This window comes from Capricornis sumatraensis, chromosome 20 (genome assembly GCF_032405125.1).
Source record: "Capricornis sumatraensis isolate serow.1 chromosome 20, serow.2, whole genome shotgun sequence".
Taxonomy (NCBI): Eukaryota; Metazoa; Chordata; class Mammalia; order Artiodactyla; family Bovidae; genus Capricornis; species Capricornis sumatraensis.
Genome location: NC_091088.1, coordinates 21,896,648 through 21,916,222, shown reverse-complemented (window position 1 = coordinate 21,916,222; position 19,575 = coordinate 21,896,648). Strand labels below are relative to the sequence as shown.

General features: G+C 36.2%; 1 protein-coding gene across 1 annotated transcript in view; it reads right to left on the bottom strand.

Moving 5' to 3' along the window:
* Positions 1–19,575, bottom strand: part of PHKB (phosphorylase kinase regulatory subunit beta) — a 195,251-nt gene that overhangs the window by 22,065 nt on the left and 153,611 nt on the right. The window contains exons 20-25 of the mRNA XM_068993014.1: positions 16,905–16,966; positions 16,657–16,819; positions 15,462–15,543; positions 13,408–13,465; positions 11,160–11,250; positions 8,127–8,329 (exon numbers count right to left, since the gene is read on the bottom strand). Of these exons, the coding sequence (XP_068849115.1) occupies positions 8,127–8,329; positions 11,160–11,250; positions 13,408–13,465; positions 15,462–15,543; positions 16,657–16,819; positions 16,905–16,966 (659 nt within the window). The remainder of the gene's footprint in view (positions 1–8,126; positions 8,330–11,159; positions 11,251–13,407; positions 13,466–15,461; positions 15,544–16,656; positions 16,820–16,904; positions 16,967–19,575) is intronic.

Below are 19,575 nucleotides of genomic sequence, written 5' to 3'. Positions count from 1 at the left end.
GAGTTTGAGGATAGGTGTTAGCTCTTCTCGAAATTTTTGGTAGAATTCTGTTGTAAAGCCATTTGTTCCTGGGCTTTTGTTTGCTGGAAGATTTCTGATTGACAAATATTCTTATTTTTTATGCCCATTCAGCCTAGTGAATATCGACATTTCAGGAAGAACATGTGTTAAAGCTGACTGAAGCTATCAATCTCTTTAATCATCAGTTCAGTCGTTCAGTTGTGTCCTACTTTTTGTGACTCCATGGACTGCAGCACTTCCCTGTCCATCACCAATTCCCAGAGCTTTAATCGTACTCAACATTTAAATGATAGAAACAACAGTAAAAAGTCACATTTAAATGAGTCTGAAATGCTTTAATTAATTTATAAGGAAGTGAAAAAAAAAGAATGTTTTGTATAAATCCCTTCTCTTCTTTCTTTTAAAATCATGCTACAAATGGGTGACTTAAAATAAGAGTAACAAATCCAACAATTGATAAAAAATTTGACAGTCAAGGACTCTATAAATGAATAATTTTTCATCAATTTTAAGCAAGTTAAAACATTTCAGGAATTAATTCAAGGTAAATTTTTAAAAGACACATAAACAGAGTATGTGCTTGCTGAGACAAGTATATTAACATGCCCAGAAGCCATTCACTTAAGGAGCTGAGGTCTGAGTGAAATTTATTAAGAATATACTAAAAAGATACAAAAATATCTTTTTTTCTTTTCAGAGAGGCACTATCACAAGCTCCACAGACAGGATAACTGCAATTCTCTGAGGTTGTTAAGATATCCCTTGAGTAGAGACAGGGTTCCAAAACCTTTCCATTAATATGGTGGAGGAGCAATGTGGGTAGGCACAGGAGGATCTGTGAGTGTCTACCATGTGTTTCATGAAGTCCTACCAGGTGATGGAGGGGCGATACCATCTCAGATGGCAGTCAAGAATCCAGAAGAAATTCTGCATCATGGTTTCTATATGAAATGCTTGGGGATCATTCCACTGGGCCTTGAATGAGAATGGAAAAGGATACTTCTAGGGTGGATGTTTCTTGTGGGAGCAGGTCTTTGAAAACCTAGAACTGGAAGATGAGTATGTATGTGTTTGTTGGTGGGGGTGGGTGGGGCATGGGATCCTCCTCCTTGGGATCTGTGGCATGCAAAAAGAAATCCCCAAAGATACTTGTTCTCTAAATGCCACAAGACAGAGGATCTCAAATTACCAAATGTCAGACCAATACTGTCTAAGTTTTATCCTTTGCAAAAGACCTTCACGTTCCTTGCCTAGAACCCCCATAATCTAATGAGGAAGCCAAAGCAGGGACAGCCTCCCTATTTTATAGACATGAAAGCTGGAAGAGGGATAGGGAAGCATGAACTCTGGAGTCATTCACCCTAGGTTCAAATTCTGGTTTTTGGTCTTACAACCAAGGGCAAGTTACTTAACTCTGTTGAATTTTTATAGCATCTTAATATATCTCTGGCACTGCACAAGGGGATAACTTAGAATCAGTTTCAAATCATCCCCATTTTCTTGGTCTCCCCATTTTCTTGGTCTCATGAATAAAGGAGGCAAAATCTTATTTTTTATGGTTGTTAACTTGGAACTGTTTGGCCTCCTTAGTGTCCCTTGTACTGTGTAATGCTGAACAGTACTGATCCTAGGCTGACTAACGACAAAAACCATCAGGAGCTACTACATGAATACTTGAATATAAAACAGGTCACAGTTGAAATCAAGTAGAAGGGACTATATAGTCAAGGTTTTAGGGAAAAAAACAACAACACGGTAAGGCCTATTTCCAAGAGAAGAGCAATAGTATATGCAAGTGAAAACATGTGCAATACTTAAGAACGAAGAACAAGAACTTTGAAGTAAGGCAGTATGGGTATAAATCCCAGTTCTTTCACTTATTGATTTGTAAATAAATTACTCCTTATTAAAAAAAAATTAGACTTATCCCGAACTGACAATGTCCCAGTGTTTACAGCTGACCCTATGAGTCCACCACATGGGGGAAACACACAGAGTATTTTGGGCAGGGACACTCTTAATACCTACAATGGATATATAATGCCACAACTGATTCCAGGATGAGTTTCAGGACAGTAAATAAAGCTGTCTGGCAAATTTCTTCATGAAGCTTTTTTCTATTATGAGATACTAAGTCACACGCTTTGTTCTGACATTTTTATTTCAGGAGAAAGTTTAAGGAAAAAAGAATATTTCTCACAGAAGACACTGAACATATAGAACAGAAGATACAAAAATAGGAAGAAAACTATTTTTAGAATAAACTAAACATACTTCATTTCCATGCAGAGAATGAAGCTTCAGGTCAGATTTGAATTCAAGAAAGAAAATTATGTTGGATTTTTGAGAGAACATAAATCAGCCTAAAATGCTGAATAGACAGTAAAGGGTAACTTTCACTCCGAACCTTTGCTTAAGTCACAGCAAGGATGACTACTGCTTAAAGAGTCTCCTGAACAGAACATTTATTACAAAGAATGTGTTTTGGAAGAGTTGTAACCTATACTCCTAAGTCAGCCACAGAGAAATGCCTTAACCTGTGATAACAGAGTACTTTTAATGATTGTATGGATATGAAGAATCACACGTCATCTAGAGACAACTCACAAGAAGACCCATTTCTGCATCCCCCCATGTAGTCAAAACCTGAAGTGGAAAATATTAGAGCTAACGAGACTGAACAATCAGGATATAATTCACAGTTCTTATAACTGATTTGGAATACATCCTATTAGTAATATTTTAAAGTATCTATTTTACGGGGTAAAAAGGCAGGCTAAATTCTATGCAGAATGAGTTCACTTCTCAATCAAAAGGAAAAGGAGATAAAGAATAGGAAGCTCATCTGAAATATACTCTAATTGGAATTAGGCAAATAGTTTGAAAACTAATAACCTCAACTAAAATAATTTAAATAAAACTGAACACAACTTACAAAGTAGAAATCTCTCACAGAGAGTAACCGACAGTGATTTTATGTATATTTTTCCACACACACACACACAAACACATATATATACACACAATAATTTGATAAAAAATGGGAAAAATTAGCAACTTTTTTTCACTTAATTTATCTTCAGTTCAGTTCAGTTCAGTTCAGTCGCTCAGTCATGTCTGACTCTTCACAATCCCATGAATCACAGCACGCCAGGCCTCCCTGTCCATCCCCAACTCCCAGAGTTCACTCAAACTCACATCCATTGAGTCGGTGATGCCATCTAGCCATCTCATCCTCTGTCGTCCCCTTCTCCTCCTGCCCCCAATCCCTCCCAGCATCAGAGTCTTTTCCAATGAGTCAACTCTTCGCATGAGGTGGCCAAAGTACTGGAGTTTCAGCTTTAGCATCATTCCTTCCAAAGAACACCCGGGGCTGATCTCCTTTAGAATGGACTGGTTGGATCTCCTCACAGTCCAAGGGACCCTCAAGAGTCTTCTCCAACACCACAGTTCAAAAGCATCAATTCTTTGGGATTTAGTCTTCTTCACAGTCCAACTCTCACATCCATACATGACCACTGGAAAAACCATAGCCTTGACTAGACGGACCTTTGTTGGCAAAGTAATGTCTCTGCTTTTCAATATGCTATCTAGGTTGGTCATCTTGGATACTTATAAATGCCATCACTTCATGGCAAACAGAAGGGGAAAAAGTAGAGGCAGTGACAGATTTTTTTCTTGGGTTCCAAGATCACTGTGGATGATGACTACAGCCATGAAATTAGAAGATGCTTGCTTCTTGGAAGGAAAGCTATGACAAACCTAGACAGTGTGTTAAAAATCAAAGACATCACTTTGCCAACAAAGGTCCATATAGTCCGAGCTACGGTTTATCCAGTAGTCATGTACAAATGTGAGAGCTGGACCATAAAGAAGGCTTAGAACTGAAGAATTGATGCTTTTGAATTGTGGGTGCTGGAGAAGACTCTTGAGAGTCCCTTGGACTGCAAGGAGATTAAACAAGTCAATCCTAAAAGAAATCAACCATGAATATTCACTGGAAGGACTGATGCTGAAGCTTCAATACTTTGGCTACCAGATGTGAAGAGCCAACTCATTTGAAAAGACCCTGCTGTTGGGAAATACTGAAGGCAAAGGAAGAGGGTGGCAGAGGATAAGATGGTTACATGGCATCAATGACTCAATGAACATGAACTTGAGCAACTCTGGAAGACAGAGGACAGGGAAGCCTGGCATGCTGCAGTCCAGGCATGGGGTCACAAAGTGTCAGATACAACTTAGTGATTGAACAATAACAACAATTTATAAGTGCCAGTGTATTAACCTTATCTTGTTACTTGTTATGGTGGCAAAACATTTTATTATATGGCTAACAACTTATTTGAACTATTTCTTACTGATAGATAGCTGTGTTATTCTCGGTGTTTGACTACTTCAAACAAGGCTGAAATGAAGACTGCTCTTAAGTAATGTCTAAATTTCAAAAATGAGAATTATTGATCAAAGAGGCATGCAGATAATTCCAAAAAAGCAACTAGTTTTTAATGAAATTTTTTGAAGGAAAAAAATGGGTGATCATTTTACATAAAGTGCTTCATACTCACATCCAAAATTAAAACTAAGAAATGAAAGGGTATCAACTTAGCAATAAAGAAGAAAGAAAAAAAGTAAGACCAAAAAAGCATGGTAACTAGAAAACAAAATAAAATGGCAAGAATAATCAAAATAGAAACGAAATGGCAAAAATATGACATATATTTATTTCTATTACAAGATAGTCTCAGATTAGATTAAAAGTAAATAGAGCATAGATGTTAAATATATAAGACATACCTAATCAAAATGAAAAAAGAACACTGAAGGTAAACAAATGGAAAACTATACCAAGTTAATAACAATAAAAAACAGTAATATTAAAAATATGGTAGTAACATTAAACAAAAGGAATTCATTTGTTATATTTTATACATTGTAATGGGATCATGGTTATGCTTTTTAAAAGTCTCTACGTCTTAGAGATACATACTGAAGTATTTACAGATTAAATGATATGATGGAATCAGAGGAGACTGTGGATGAGATGAATAGTAGGGAGGTATGAGTGAAATAAAATTGGCTATATGATGATATTGTTGAAGCTCAGTAATAGTATGGGCTTTATTACACTATTTTCTATGCTTTTGTAGATGTTTGAAATTAAAAATAACTTTTTAAAAATAATTCAATTAGAAAATAAATGACACAAGCAAAATTATATCATTAAAACTATAAGGTAACATGAACAAAAACAAAGCATTAAAATATAGAAAGCAAAACTGATAAAAATGCAAGGGGATATTGACAAATTCATAATCAGGAGAACATCTTATAATTTATTAGCAATTGAAGGTCAAGTAGGACAGAAATAGTAAAGATATTGATTTAATCACAAAATTAGCACCCTGTATTCCCACTTATTCACACTCACATGTATTTGTGCCTGACAGAGACTCACTATTGTTCTTTTCAATGAGCCTATGAACATAGGAGGGCATGTATCTTTTTGAATTATACCTTTGTTTGGGTATATGCCCAGGGGTGGGATTGCTAGGTCATACGGTATTAATAATTCTATTTTTAGTTTTCACAGGAACCTCTATACTGCTTTCCATAGTGGCTGTACCAACTTACATTTCCACCAACAGTGTAGGAAGGTTCCTTTTCCCCACCCCTTCTCCACCATTTGTTATTTGTAAGACTTTTTAATGATGGCCATTCTGACCAATGTGAGGTGGTACCTCATTGTTGTTTTGATTTGCATTTCTCTAATAATTTGTGATGTTGAGCATCTTTTCATGCGCCTGCTGGTCATCTGTATGTCTTCTTTGGAGAAATGTCTATTATGGTCTTATTTTTCAATTAGATTTTTTTTATGAACTGTTTGTACATTTTGGAGATTAAGCCCTAATTTGTCACATCATTTGCAAATATTTTCTCCCATTATATAGGCTGTATTTTTTTTTTTTAATGGCTTCTTCTGTTGTGGAAAGGAAGTTTGATTAGGACCCATTTATTTTTGTTTTTATTTCTACTGTCTTGGGAGATTGACTTTAGAAAACATTGGTACAATTTATGTCAGAGAATGTTTTTCCCTATGTTCTCTTCTAGGAGTTTTGTGGTATCATGTCTTATGTTTAAGTCTTTAAGCCATTTTGAATTTACTTTTGTGCATGGTGTGAGGGTGTGTTCTAACCTCACTGATTTACATGCAGGTGTCCAACTTTCCTAGCACCACTTGCTGAAGCAACTGTCTTTTCCCTATTTTATATTCTTGCCTCCTTTTTGAAGATGAGTTGACTGTAGGTGTATGGGTTTATTTCTGGGTTCTCTATTCCACTGATTGGCTTGCCTGTTTTTGTATTAATATGATATTGTTTTGATTGTTGTAGCTTTGTAGTATTGTTTGAAGTCTGAGGGAGGTATGTGTTTTTATTCCTCAGGATCACTCTAGAAATTCTGCATTTTTTATAGTTCCATATAAATTTTTGTATCATTTGTTCTAGTTCTGTGAAAAATGTCATGGATAATTAGATAAGGAATAGCATTAAATTTGTAGATTGCTTTGGATCTGTAGATTGCTTTGGGCAATATTGCCATTTTAACAATATTAGTTCTTCTAATCCAAGAGCATGGGATATCCTTCCATTTCTGTGAGTCCTCTTTTATCACCTTTAATAATGTTTTGTCATTCTCAGTGTATAAAACTTTTATTTTCTTGGTCAGGTTTATTCCTAGGTATTTTATTTATTTTGGGGGGAGGTGCAATTTTAAAAGGTTTTTTTTTTTTTTTTTTTTAACATTTCCTGATATTTCATTGTTAGTATAAATGAATGCAATCAATTCCTGAATGTTAATCTTGTATCCTGCTACTTGGCTGAATTCATTAATTAGACCTAGTAATTTTTGTGGAGTTCTTGTGTACGTGTGTTTGTCACTCAGTCGTGTCTGACTCTTTGTGACCTCAAGGATTGTAGCTCACAGGCTCCTCTGTCCATGAAATTCCCCAGGCAAGAATACTGGAATGGGTAGCCATTCCCTTCTCCAGGAGATTTTGTTGGCCCAGGGATTGAACCTGGGTTTTCCACATTGCAAGTGGATTCTTTACCATCTGAGCCACAAGGGAAGCCCTTTGAGTCCTTAGGGTTTTCTATATAAAGTAACATGTCTGCATAGAGTGACAATTTTACCTCTTTTCTTCCAATTTGGATACCTTTTATTTCTTTTTCTTATCTGATTGCTGTGGCTAGGATACATATTCATTTCAAATATTTGAGGAACAATCTCCAAATTGGCCATATACTAGGTTACTCTATACGCTCACACTTGATTTTTATAATTAGAATATATTTATGTGATATTTGTACAAAATATGTTTTAAAAAATGAAAAGAAGCACTTATATGCAGTTGTGGTAGGCCTTTTAAACATATTACCTTGTTTGATCTCACATAAAACAGTGAAAGTTGGAGGGAGGTTCAGCCAACTGACCCCAGACTACTGAGATGATGAGCACAGTTCAGCAGTTGCACTCAGTTCTCCTAGATGCCAGAGCCTGGTCACATACCTTACTGTGCTGCCTCACACAATGCTTGATGAAGCACATTCAAGATTACCAGAGCCTTACTTTCAATTTCTCCAAAGAGAACACTTATGATTTTAAGGACTAAATATCAGATTTTGGTAGGAAACAGATACAGAAGAATATTCTTAAAAGGACCAAATTTTTACCTAAGTGTGTCTTTTTGACATCTAGCTTTACTAAAACATCATTTTACTCTTAAGGCTTATTCACTTTATAGGAATTTTTACAAGGATTGTACATAGTGGGGGGTTTTGTTTATTATTATTTTTTAACATGATACAACTGTTCAAACCTCCTTGTGTTTGATTTTATCAGAGAACAGAGTTACTTCACTATTTCTCATGTGGGAGTCAAATAAACAGGCCACTAGTATTTATTTCTTCATATCACCAGATGTTTTCTCTATGACTTAGGGGAAGAAACACTTTCCTAAATACCCACCAGATCTGAGGCAGCACTTCACTCAGAGAGAGTGAGGACAACCTGAACAATTCTCTTTATGCAAATACAAAGTATTTACTCACCCAATTCGTATTTTCAGCATGCCACTGAATAATTCTGGGTTATTGGAGATGATCCAGCCAATATGGATGACCAGTTCTTGCTGAATTACTGCCTCCCTCTCATCATGGGTATTACACTTGTAATAGATGATGTTCTTAATCACTCCCGGAGACAAAGGATTAGAGATAACTTCTTCTTCATGCCCAAAGGCACCCAGAGTTACCTACAGATGGCAGAATTTTATTGTAAAAATTTCCTAGCTACTGATAGTTTGAAAAAAAAAAATCAAGGCTCAGGATGACTGGCAGGCTGAAATTACTCTATGCAAGCTAGGGAATTAGGGAGAATAACTGCTCCTGCTATTTATTAAAATGGCCTTCAAAGCATGACTCCCATTGGAGTTCATGATGGTTCAGTCTCATCTAAAATACAAGGGCAGGTGAGGGTCCCAGCTAGGGGAATGAAGGTGAGTGGATAAAAGCAGGGAAGGAATATAAATAACTATTATGATAAAATTATTCTGAATGACTTCAGGACTGGAAACTCCTCAGAGAAAACAGTTTTACTTTAGTGCATAGTCTATACAATTTAGCATCTGAGAGTATGTTCTTCACTTCTTTTACAGTTTCTCATGTGGAAGTTTTTGCTCTTTAACAATACTGTAACTTTTTCAAAGGTAGGTACAAGGACATAGTTGTAGTGAAGACCCACTTTTCCTGGCACACAGTCAGGTACCCAGTGAGTGCTGAAATACTTTTGGATGTATCTCTGGCCTGTGGAGGGGAATAAATAAGGCTGCCCACAAGCCAGAAAAATGAGAAAGCACAGAGGAAATGGCAAAGAAAATTCAAAGCCAAAAGTGCTGTTGAGGCTGGGCAAGAGGAGTAAATACTCTGCTCCCCCTCTCTCCTCTTGTCTTAGTACTCTGCCACTCAAAAGAGTCTGCATGCAGAAGAGTCTGCATCCCCTCCTTCCTCATTTCCTCTCTCTTCCTTGTACAGGGCATAATTATAAGAGGCAGGAAAAAGAAGAGGATATCAAAGAGTCCTTGTGTCTTCTGACATGAGAGGAGAAAGCAGAATAGAGGTCTTCTGCCCAAATTTTGTGATGGACTAAAAACTGAGAATTGCTAGTTTATTGCAACACAAGTGGTACCAACCAGTTAGTCCAAGTGCGATTACTTTTATTAAAATGTCAGCTTGTAAAGAAAAAAACAAACAGAAGGTAAGTACATCATTGCCTCTGGAAGCAATGATGACTAAACCACTATTTCATTCCAGAGAGCTTGAGGTGATCTGAAAGTGCAGAAGTAGAAGTGTAGAAGCAGTTATTACTTCAGTTCTCAGGGTGGCATTTCATAAATAAGCAAATGCAAACTTGGAATGCTCCATTTTCATTTCCTCTTTTAAACAGGTTAAGATGCAGTCAGTGAATAGACTCCATACACCTGAAACAGGGCTGTCAGCCTTCCAGGTACCCAACTCTGTAACTGACTACTTCCCTGGGAGATGTGCAGGTCTGGTGGACAATAGTCCAGTCATAGCCTCAGGATAGGTTCCAAGGTGCTAGGATTTTGATCTGGGGAACAGAGTCTCAGGATCTTAGGCAGCAATCGCCCTCTAGATAGTGCACAGAATGGACATGACCAACTGTACCCTACCTAACCCCTCTCCAACTGCCAGATGCCAGTGACCTCAGAGCTCTCCAAAACCTTCTCATTCATTCATATGTCACAGAATTAACTATATTTTCAGATATACTACAGGGGCCTAAAATCCAAGGAAAAATAGCTTCCCAAAGCCTGTTGAGTTTCTTTAAGAGGTGGCTCAGTCCAAGGCAAAAATATAGAACTCTGTGGCTGGATCTGAGGACTGCAATGAGAAGAGGCATCCAATAACTTACTACCTGTCCCTGGTCTATTTACCTGATAAAGAAGGATGAAAATTCTTTTAGTAATTTGGAAAACAGAAAAATAACATATATGAAGAGATTTAAATTTTTTCTCAGGAATTTTATTAGTACAATAATTTTTAGCTATTAAATATTACAGAATAGGATCACTTATTCTTTCAACATTTTAAAACTTTGATGTCAAGATGAAATAATTTCAATTTTAATGAACTAAGAGCCCTGAGATATGAACAATGGGTTGATTCCATCAAAGAGGGTTACAGTTTTTTGCATTATTAAAGCTTATTACATCCCTAGGTTAACTGTCAGGAAGACATGATAAAGCACACATATTCCCAAAGAAGAGATAGAAAGCACACAGCTTTTCATTCCAATCAAATGATGATTCAGCCAAGTAATTAGAGCTTACAGAAAAGCAAAAAATGAGCAGCCATATCCCACTCCACATACCCACATGCACAGGCTCAATTCAATCTACATTCACCAAGTGCCTCTACAAGGCCATGGTGAGCACAAAGGGACGGTGCTGGACAAGACATAGGCCCTGACTTCCAGGGCTTCATGGTCTACCCTGTGAGACACACACATTCAAATGAACTGGGATCCAGGGCAGATTGTGAGAAGTGTAACAGGCCTATTTTGAGAACCCAGAGGAGAAAGGGACTGCTAATGGTTTTCTGTGAGGAAGAGCTGGCAAGAGTTGGCCTCGGTGGGAGGGGAGAACCTGGAAGGAGAGGGGCCCAGAGGGTTAAGAATCTGGGGAGCCAATGCATTTCTAATGGGGAGAAGAGTTCTGGTGAAGTAAAAGGAGAATGTGCCCTTCACTACTCCCTATCGTTGCCCCACCTATCCTAAGCCTGTCTGCAATGCTTTAGTAGGTATCATACCATTTTCTTTGTCAGTATTTTCACTGATCTCGAGTTAACCCAGGAGCTTAAAATTAAATCTCTAAGGTGCAGCACAGATGTGCTTCTTTAAGACTAGATTTTGCTTGGGGAAGGAGCCTTCTGTAGAAATGCCTGAGCCATTGCAAATGTGGTTGTGAGAGGCCTGCGATGCTGAGGCTTGCCAGACTTAAAAGCCAGGGTCCTACCCAGAAATCTCTGTGACTGTGACCGAGAGTCTGAAAATCAGCTACTTACCTGTTTGCCCTGCACTAAAACATTAGTAATGGATGGGGCCAGGCTGTCCACTAGTTTACTTAAAAGACTTGCTGCATGGCGCACCACCGACCTGGGGGCAAAGAAGAGAGCACGCCAGAGGTTGACAAATCTAAATGAATGAATGAATGGGCCCCTGAATGGGGGGAATTAAAAAACTTGTACAATTAGGTCCTCACTTAATAATATGGATGAAACACTGACCCCAAGACACTGGACCTAACAGCTCAAGTCTTCCAGACTGTAGGACTATCCAGAATTAGGGAGGGATAGCTTCACCCTCACCTCTGCCACCAGCATTATTCCTGCCATTAACAACTTAAAAAGAAAGAAAAGGAAGCCTAACTGTCCCTTTGTCAGGGAGCGGTGTAGGAGGAGGAATTGATTATTCTGATTTTGTATTTAAAAATTTATTAATAAGACTGTCATGGGTACATGACACTATTCCTATAACCGCTGTAAATCAAGTTTCCTTCGGTGCCTACTAACCAAATCCCTGGATTAGGGAATTCACTTAGTACTCAATTTTAGGAAGTGATACAATGAGATATCAGCGTTATTTTTTCTCCTTGCCAGAATGTTGAAGGAAGTAATTCACACTACTATTTTAACATTTCTGAAAAAGTCTTAGACTGTAAGGAGAACGGATTTTTAAGCACAGCACATGCAATACATAAAACATTTTCCCCCCATCAAAAGTAAAAATCCATGTGGAACTTTCAGATGGAGAAAATAAAATAAAAATGTAGGTTTAAAGGTGTTTCCTTGTATTTCAGGATATCCATGGATGTTGACCTATAAAAAACACGTTGCTTAATCTCAACATAGATGAACTAGTAGAAAATTCAGTCATATCTGATAAAGTTAGTGAAACAAACACTTCCTACTTTTAGAGAAGCTTTCACCCACACACTATAAGACCAAAAGACATATTTAACCCTGAGAACGCAAATAAGCCCACACGTTTCAAGCAGCTGGAGTTTTGACAATCTGTGCATGTTACCTGTTTCCCATGTACCAGAAAAGTAGTAATGTGTGGGGCTATAGAGGAAGAAAATTTCTGCGTAAATGCAGCCCCGTAGCGTACCGCCAACCTGGGTGTGTCAGTGGAAAGCCATAAAAGGGAAAATACAGTAAATAAAACTTCCAGGAGTTTGTTCTTTTAAACATAACAGTCAGGACTCTAAATGTTTGCTAATGATTTATCTAAAATACAAGTATTAAACATAAAGTAAAAGTAGGTTTGCTTAACCGAAGATTATAGACCAGATTTGAAATTTACTGACTAAAAAGCAACATCTATTTGTTTGCATGCCTTACTGTGCTGAGAATTTACAGCGAAAATCTGAGACTTAACCACAGGGTTATTACATAATTTCTTCTTGAGTGGAATAGTATATTTACTATAAATTAGAGTTGAAATACTGCTAAGAGATGTTTTGTCTAATCCTTTTATTTTAGAGATTAGAAAACTGAGGTTCATTGAAGTTAAGGGAGTTTCTTATGACATGACACTTTCTTGAGATTTCTTTTTCAAAATTAGATAATAATGGGTTATTAAAAATATATATGTATATTTATATACTATTAATTTCCAAAATGTTAGATTCTGCTAGTAAAACCGTTAGAATTGCTTCAAAGATGCAGAGGGCATGCATTTAGGCATACCTACCCCACTGTGAATGTAAACAATCTTACCTCAACTTACCTAAGTTTTCCTCAGTCTCTGGGAAGAGACTACCTCTGCAGGACATATCAGTTACTTTTTATGCAGTAACTACAATCATTAGGATTCATTAAACTTAAGCCATGAGAGAACTGTCTTGTAAGTATATTATACTTTGCTTGTGTTTAAACGAAACACTGGTCTCTTCATGACCCTCTATAACAAGTTTTCAAAACACAAATTAGAACCTAAAGCACCTTGCTGGGACAGAGGAGGTGCAGGATAGGAAAAAGTCATTAGAACATTATGCCAGTGCATCCTCTCCAGGTTCTATTCCTACAGATGTCTTTACTCCCAGACATGCTTTTAATATCTTGGGAGAGTCAAGATAAAATGCAATGTAGGCAGATCCTTAGAAAGTAGGTACTCACAGTACTGCAACCTTGGAACTTAAAAGGAAATATTAGAATGACTAGCCACCTTTAACACTGATCCATTATCTTTAGGATACTGAATATGATAACACAATTAAAAAAACATAATGACAAGGACGCTAATACGAACCAAAGTTTTTTGCTGCCAGCTCTTCTATAGACTCTCTCAATGTGATCAGAAACAGTACCTAGACATTGGATAATAGAGTCTTTGTTGAAAAAAGCTTTAGTTAAATGCATAACATTTATTCTCCTTAAAAAACCTGACATAATTAAATATGTAACCCAAATACATAGTGTGAATGTCCCCAGCCCTTGTTACAATGTAGTTTGAGTATATGATTTTGATAAATATTTTATTTCTTGAAATTCATTGTTTTCTTAATATATAATCAATATATTTAACAAATAAAAATGTTATTTTAATTTACTACAAAAAATAAAAAAAAACAGAATATGGCAAACTGAACAAAATACTGTAGACTCTGAATATATATAACTCTTCATTTATTTGTTCAAAAAAATGTTATGATGATTCTGTATATGATCAGAAACCAAACAAGGGTAAAGAACAGAATCTTTATCTTTTTACCCTGAACTTATTTTTATAGCTTTATAGCAAGTTGGATAAAATTATATTCAGATTCTGCAGATGCTTGTGATTTTTAATATATAAAGTTTCACAGATTTAAAACATGTAAAGTCTTTTAAATATCTAAGTAACAGATGAATATTATTACCAAGCTTAAAAAATGGTTTGAAAAATAATTCTCTTGACATTTTCATTATAAACTATTTTATATAAACTGTTTTATTTTAAAGCACCACTAAAATACACGTGTACATGCTAAGTTTACCCTTCAGTCATGTCCGACTCTTTGCAACCCTATAGGCTGTAGCCCATCAGGCTCCTCTGTCCATGGGATTCTCCAGGCAAGAATACAGGGGTAGGTTGCCATGCCCTCCTCTAGGGGATCTTCCCTACCCAAGAATCGAACTGGAATCTCTTATGTCTCCTGCATTGGCAAGCGGGTTCTTTTACCACGACTGTCACCTGGGAAGCCTACTACTAAAATAACCATTCTGAATTCTAAGTTCCTAATGAAATGTCTGCTTTTTAATGATCCCTTTGTTTTAAAGTATAAATTCTGATAAATGTCCTCAATATAACTGGGATCCTTTTTACACTTTGAGTTTCAAGATTAATTAGGAACAGAAAAGATTCTATTTGAAATTTGCTTAGAGTTCTTCTGTCTTCATTAAATTAAAAAACTAAAATTGTATAATACTCAAGAAAGTTGTCTCTTAGCTACAATAATGTAAATGCTAAGTAAACCTTAGTTTCTTTATCTGAATTGTTTATCTGAATAAACAATTATGTTTAGTTCACTACCAGAACTATAAATCTTATTAATTACATTGCTGTATAGAATATCAACTCAATTTCTAATTTTAACCAAATCAATATGCCTCACTGGACAGAGGACTTTCAGATGAGCCAAAAATTTTGGGTAGTTAGATATTAAATACTTGAAATGTATCCTACATTATTCTGTATTATAAAATGCCAGAAGTAGACCATGATGTAGATAGAATTCAAAGATTCCTTAGAGTAGTGACTCAACATATGATTGTAGATTTCAGGGGTAACTGGGTTTCAGCCTTAATGCACAGTGGACACAAACACAATTAAAAATGACTTATTTTCGTAAACAATCTTGATAGTGCAATTCTATTAAATGCCATGTTCCATTCCAAATGGCTGCTGCAGACCATGAAGGAGCTAATTCTTATGGCTATAATGATTCAGCATTGTTCTTAAAAACATACAGAAAATAAAAGTGGAAATATAAACTGTCAATAAACAACTATGGAGTCATCAGAGGCTAACAGTCACAGGCAGAATCCAGGCTCCAACACCACTGAGATAATCAGACAAACAAGCATTACTGCATGAAAGCAATTCAGGAGTTCATACATCAAACTGTCTATTCCATTCTAGGGGTACGAATGAACATTTTCCTTTTAAAAAACTTTTAACTTTTAAAAATTAAAAAAGAAAGGTTTACTAGGAAGAAAACAACTTGTAACAGTTTAGTGCATGTTCATTATGCATTTTTGATATATGTTCAAAAACAGGGAAGTCTTTTTATTTAAAATGTTCTCTTAGTTAGATACTCTTACCTTCCTTTGTGATGAAGTTGGGGCCTTCTCTTTTGAGCAGTATACCCAGTAGGATGGCTTGGCTAGCCAGACAACTACAGTCCTGAAAATATAAATCACTGTGAGTAACTGGAATGAAATGGGTACAAAAATTACCACAGGGAGTAACTAATCATGAAACCTCATGATGCAAAGAGGAAATATTCTGCTATGCAACTGAGAAAAGATAAAATGTCATTGATATATTACCAGGCATAAGATGACATTATACAACTATTTTTAGCTATCTTGGAAACAGTGGGTAGACAAGCAGGCTTCCTGGGGTAGTAGAATTTAATAATCAAATTTTCCAGGAAATAAGTAATGAATAGAAAATATGTTATCTATAAGCTAATACAGGTGACACTGATGCTGTCACCCTCTGAAAGATTTGGCCAAGTCACCTATCTGCTCCTTTTTTGACTTTACTTGTTCATAAATGGGAGACCATGTTGTTACCGACTCATTGTGGAGAGGAAGATGAAAGAAGAGGACATGTGTAGGCTGCTTATCATATGTTTTGTTTTATGCCTATTATATCATATTCATGCTTATATAGATTTATAGGTAGTAACGATCAATCACAACAACTGAATTGATATCTGGCAGACTATATATTTGGCCTATTCGAATTTGGATGGTCCAATAAAATGTCAATGTATTCATAGCTCTACCATTAAATTTATATTTCTTTTGATAGGTACTATATATCCTCACCTGTCCTCTAAAATGCCAATAACCTCAGGGATGGGATAACACTAGGTTGCTAACCTAATATTCATATGGATGTAGTTATAGGATTGCTTTCTTCAGTGACTGGAGAGACTCAAAGCAAGCATGACCTAAACGCTGAGATAGGAGAGAAGGCCAGATTGGGAAAAGAAGAGAAAAGGCACTGAAAGAGAAGTCTGAGATCCCCAAAGCAACTATGCTTCCTTAATGGGCTATTTAATACTTTCATACACAAGACAACCCATTTTAAGCATCTTAAAGACATTCACGCTAATACTAGACCATGAGAACTACTTCTCATTACTGCCTCAGTTATAGACAGGCCATCTACTTCCAGGCTAGTTGCTACCTTCTCTGGGAGGACAAAAAGAAATATGGTTTGCCCCTGGCAGTTCCTGCTCTGTCAACTTCACTCAGGGTCATGTGGGAATTGCATCTTCCTCACATTCAGTTTTTGAAGAATTTCATGGGTGGGTTTGTTTCTCCATTCAGTCATGGTAACATCTGGCTTCTGTTCCTGTTCAGGGGCATTGGAGGTGCTGCTTTGTCGTTTGACTTTTGAATGTTTGGGAACTTCTAATTCCTCAAAACTCTTAAATTCTGGAAGCCTAGAATTTAAAAGAAAAAGTTTCATATTTCCTGCATTCCTAATGAAATCTCAAGAAACACAATAAATAACCTAAAGGAACTTACTCTTCTATTTCACTGATTCGTAAGAAGTCAAGTTGTTCAACCACAGCTCCAGATATTAGTGTCTGAAATGCGATTGAGAAAAGATTCACAACTCTTAAATTTATCAAGCAATAACGTTATGATTTATGCACATACTATTCTGTAAGTATACAATACTTAAAAAAAGTTTACTTAAAAAATAAACATGATCGTTAAGTAATTTCTTAAAATGAACATTCTAAAATCAGATAGATTTTCACATACAACAACCCCCCCTGAAATAGAACATAAACATCAAGCTACAAGTTAATGAGTTATAATAAATAGCAGAATCAGATGAACTGTTTTTTCTTTCTATCCTCTTATTTATAAGTTCAATTAAAAACTCAGAACTTATTAAAGTGCTAAAAGACAAAAATTTGATGCTTAAAAAAGCCACGAAACATTAAAACTATATTCAGAAAATATAATGTGAAATTACTCTTTGGATTTGGCTACCATAATATATTTCAAGGCTCTTCTATGATAAGATACTGCCACATCTCCATTTTTCAGGATCATGAAGTTATTGATTATCTAGGCCAGTGCTTCTCTATATTCTGGCAAGCAATATTTGGTCATTTTATATCCCACTGTGTGTGTTAGTTGCTCAAGTCATGTCCGACTCTTTCTGTCAATGGTATTTTCCAGGCAAGAATACTGGAGTGCGTTGCCATGCCCTCCTCCAGGGTATCTTCCTGACCCAGGGATGGAACCCAGGTCTGCCTGCATTGTCGACAGATTCTTTACCGTTTGAGCTACCAGAGAACCCCTTGAGCAAACTAAATGAGGCCAAACTTGAACATAATAGTTGCTTATCAGTGGTTCATGTATAAATGAATGATAACCCACAATGATTTTTAGCACTAAGTGTCACTTCTGATGAATTGTCAAGTGAGAAATATACTGACAAGGAAACAAGCCATAAATTGTTACTTTAAAAATAAGGTAATTCTTTAATCAAAACTGTGTTACATATATTACTTTCTCTATTTTCTCCTGTTCCTTTCAAATGTTAAGCAACAGGATTTAGGGAATGTTACTCTTGCTGGCTAACCTCCAGAGTTGTGCTGCCTTCTCTTCCACTGAAAATTCATAAAGTAGGTGATCAACAAATATCCACTACAAATGGCAGAATGAACATGTTACCAATCATACTAAAGCCTCCTTGCAGAGTCTGAATGAGAAAGGCCAAATATGCAACTAATTTGCACATTTTTATGTGGCCCAGCCACAGTAAGGGTCTGAGAGGAAAGTCTGTGCCTGGGCAGAGGGCAGTACAAAGCAAAACTAAAGTCTACAGAGTGATATTTCCTAAGATGCAGACTTACCCCTGAACATCTTGCTCTATAGTTAACTAATTTGTTAGACAAATATTTACTGAACACATATATGCCAAGCACTAGGCTAGGTATTAAGGATATAGCATGGACAAAATACACATAATACACATTAATTCAATTCATAAAGTAAATGCTACTCTGAATTAACAGATAAGTTGTAGATTTCATTAATAGTCTACAGAGTTTTTGATTTTAAAAATTTAGTTGGTTGGAGAGGCTCCTAAATTATTTTTTTAAAAACTGAATTACAGTTGTAAAATATTATATGTTAGAGGTATACAATGCAGTGATTCATAATTTTTAAAGGTTATACTCCAACTGTAGGTATTATAAAATCTTGGCTAGTTTTATAAAAAGGCTATTGCAATTATTTCGCTAGGGATTAATACTTTAGTTCTGATGGTAATTAAATAACTTACTATTGACAAATATATATGTCAAATGCAATACAATATTCAAAAATGATATTCAATTATATCCCCCAAGACCCTGTCCAACTGAACATACCACCAAAGACTGTACTCCATCCCATTATTCTGAATCCTTATCTGGCCTTATCTTTGGTTTTGCTCTCCTACTAAAATAAGTCTCATGAGATCAGGAACTCTGTATATTTTCAGCATTATATCTCCATTGCCTAGAGAGGTCACTCAGTAAGTATTTGTTGAATCAAGGAACCAATATTTACATATTTCTTACAGAGAGAACAGTAGTGAGCAGAATACTCTGGGAATGCAGAGATGAGTAAAGCCTGGACTAATAAGAGTTTGCAATCCACACAGGGAAGCAGGCACAAGAAACTAGTTCTACCTAAAATAAGAGCTATAGCAGAGCTCAAGGAAAATGCCACAGAAACACATTGGAAGGAGAAATTAATTCCAGACTTGGAGACTTCACTAAAGAAATGAGATTGATCTAAGTTATAAAATTAAAGTATGACTTAAAAGGAAAAAAAGAAAAAAAGCAGTTCTAGAATAGAGTAATAGCATGAACAGGGAAAAAATAAATCACATTAAAGATTTGAAAAGTACTCAGTACTCTTGGAGTGGAAATCAGGACTGAGAATTAGCTGCATGAAGACATGTCCTGGGTGATGAAGCTAGGAAGTGATGCTGAGGCACAGTGATGAGAGAGACTATAGATCGTGGGCTGAAGACATTTGAAAGAGCCTTAAATAAAGGCCCAGAGAAGTACACAGGTGTCATTTCCATTTCTTATCCTAAAGAGAAGACAAAGGCTAGTTTGAGGGTGTGAGGGGTTGTTCAATGGGTATAGTGCTTCGGTTTTACAAGACGAAAAGAAGCTTTTTC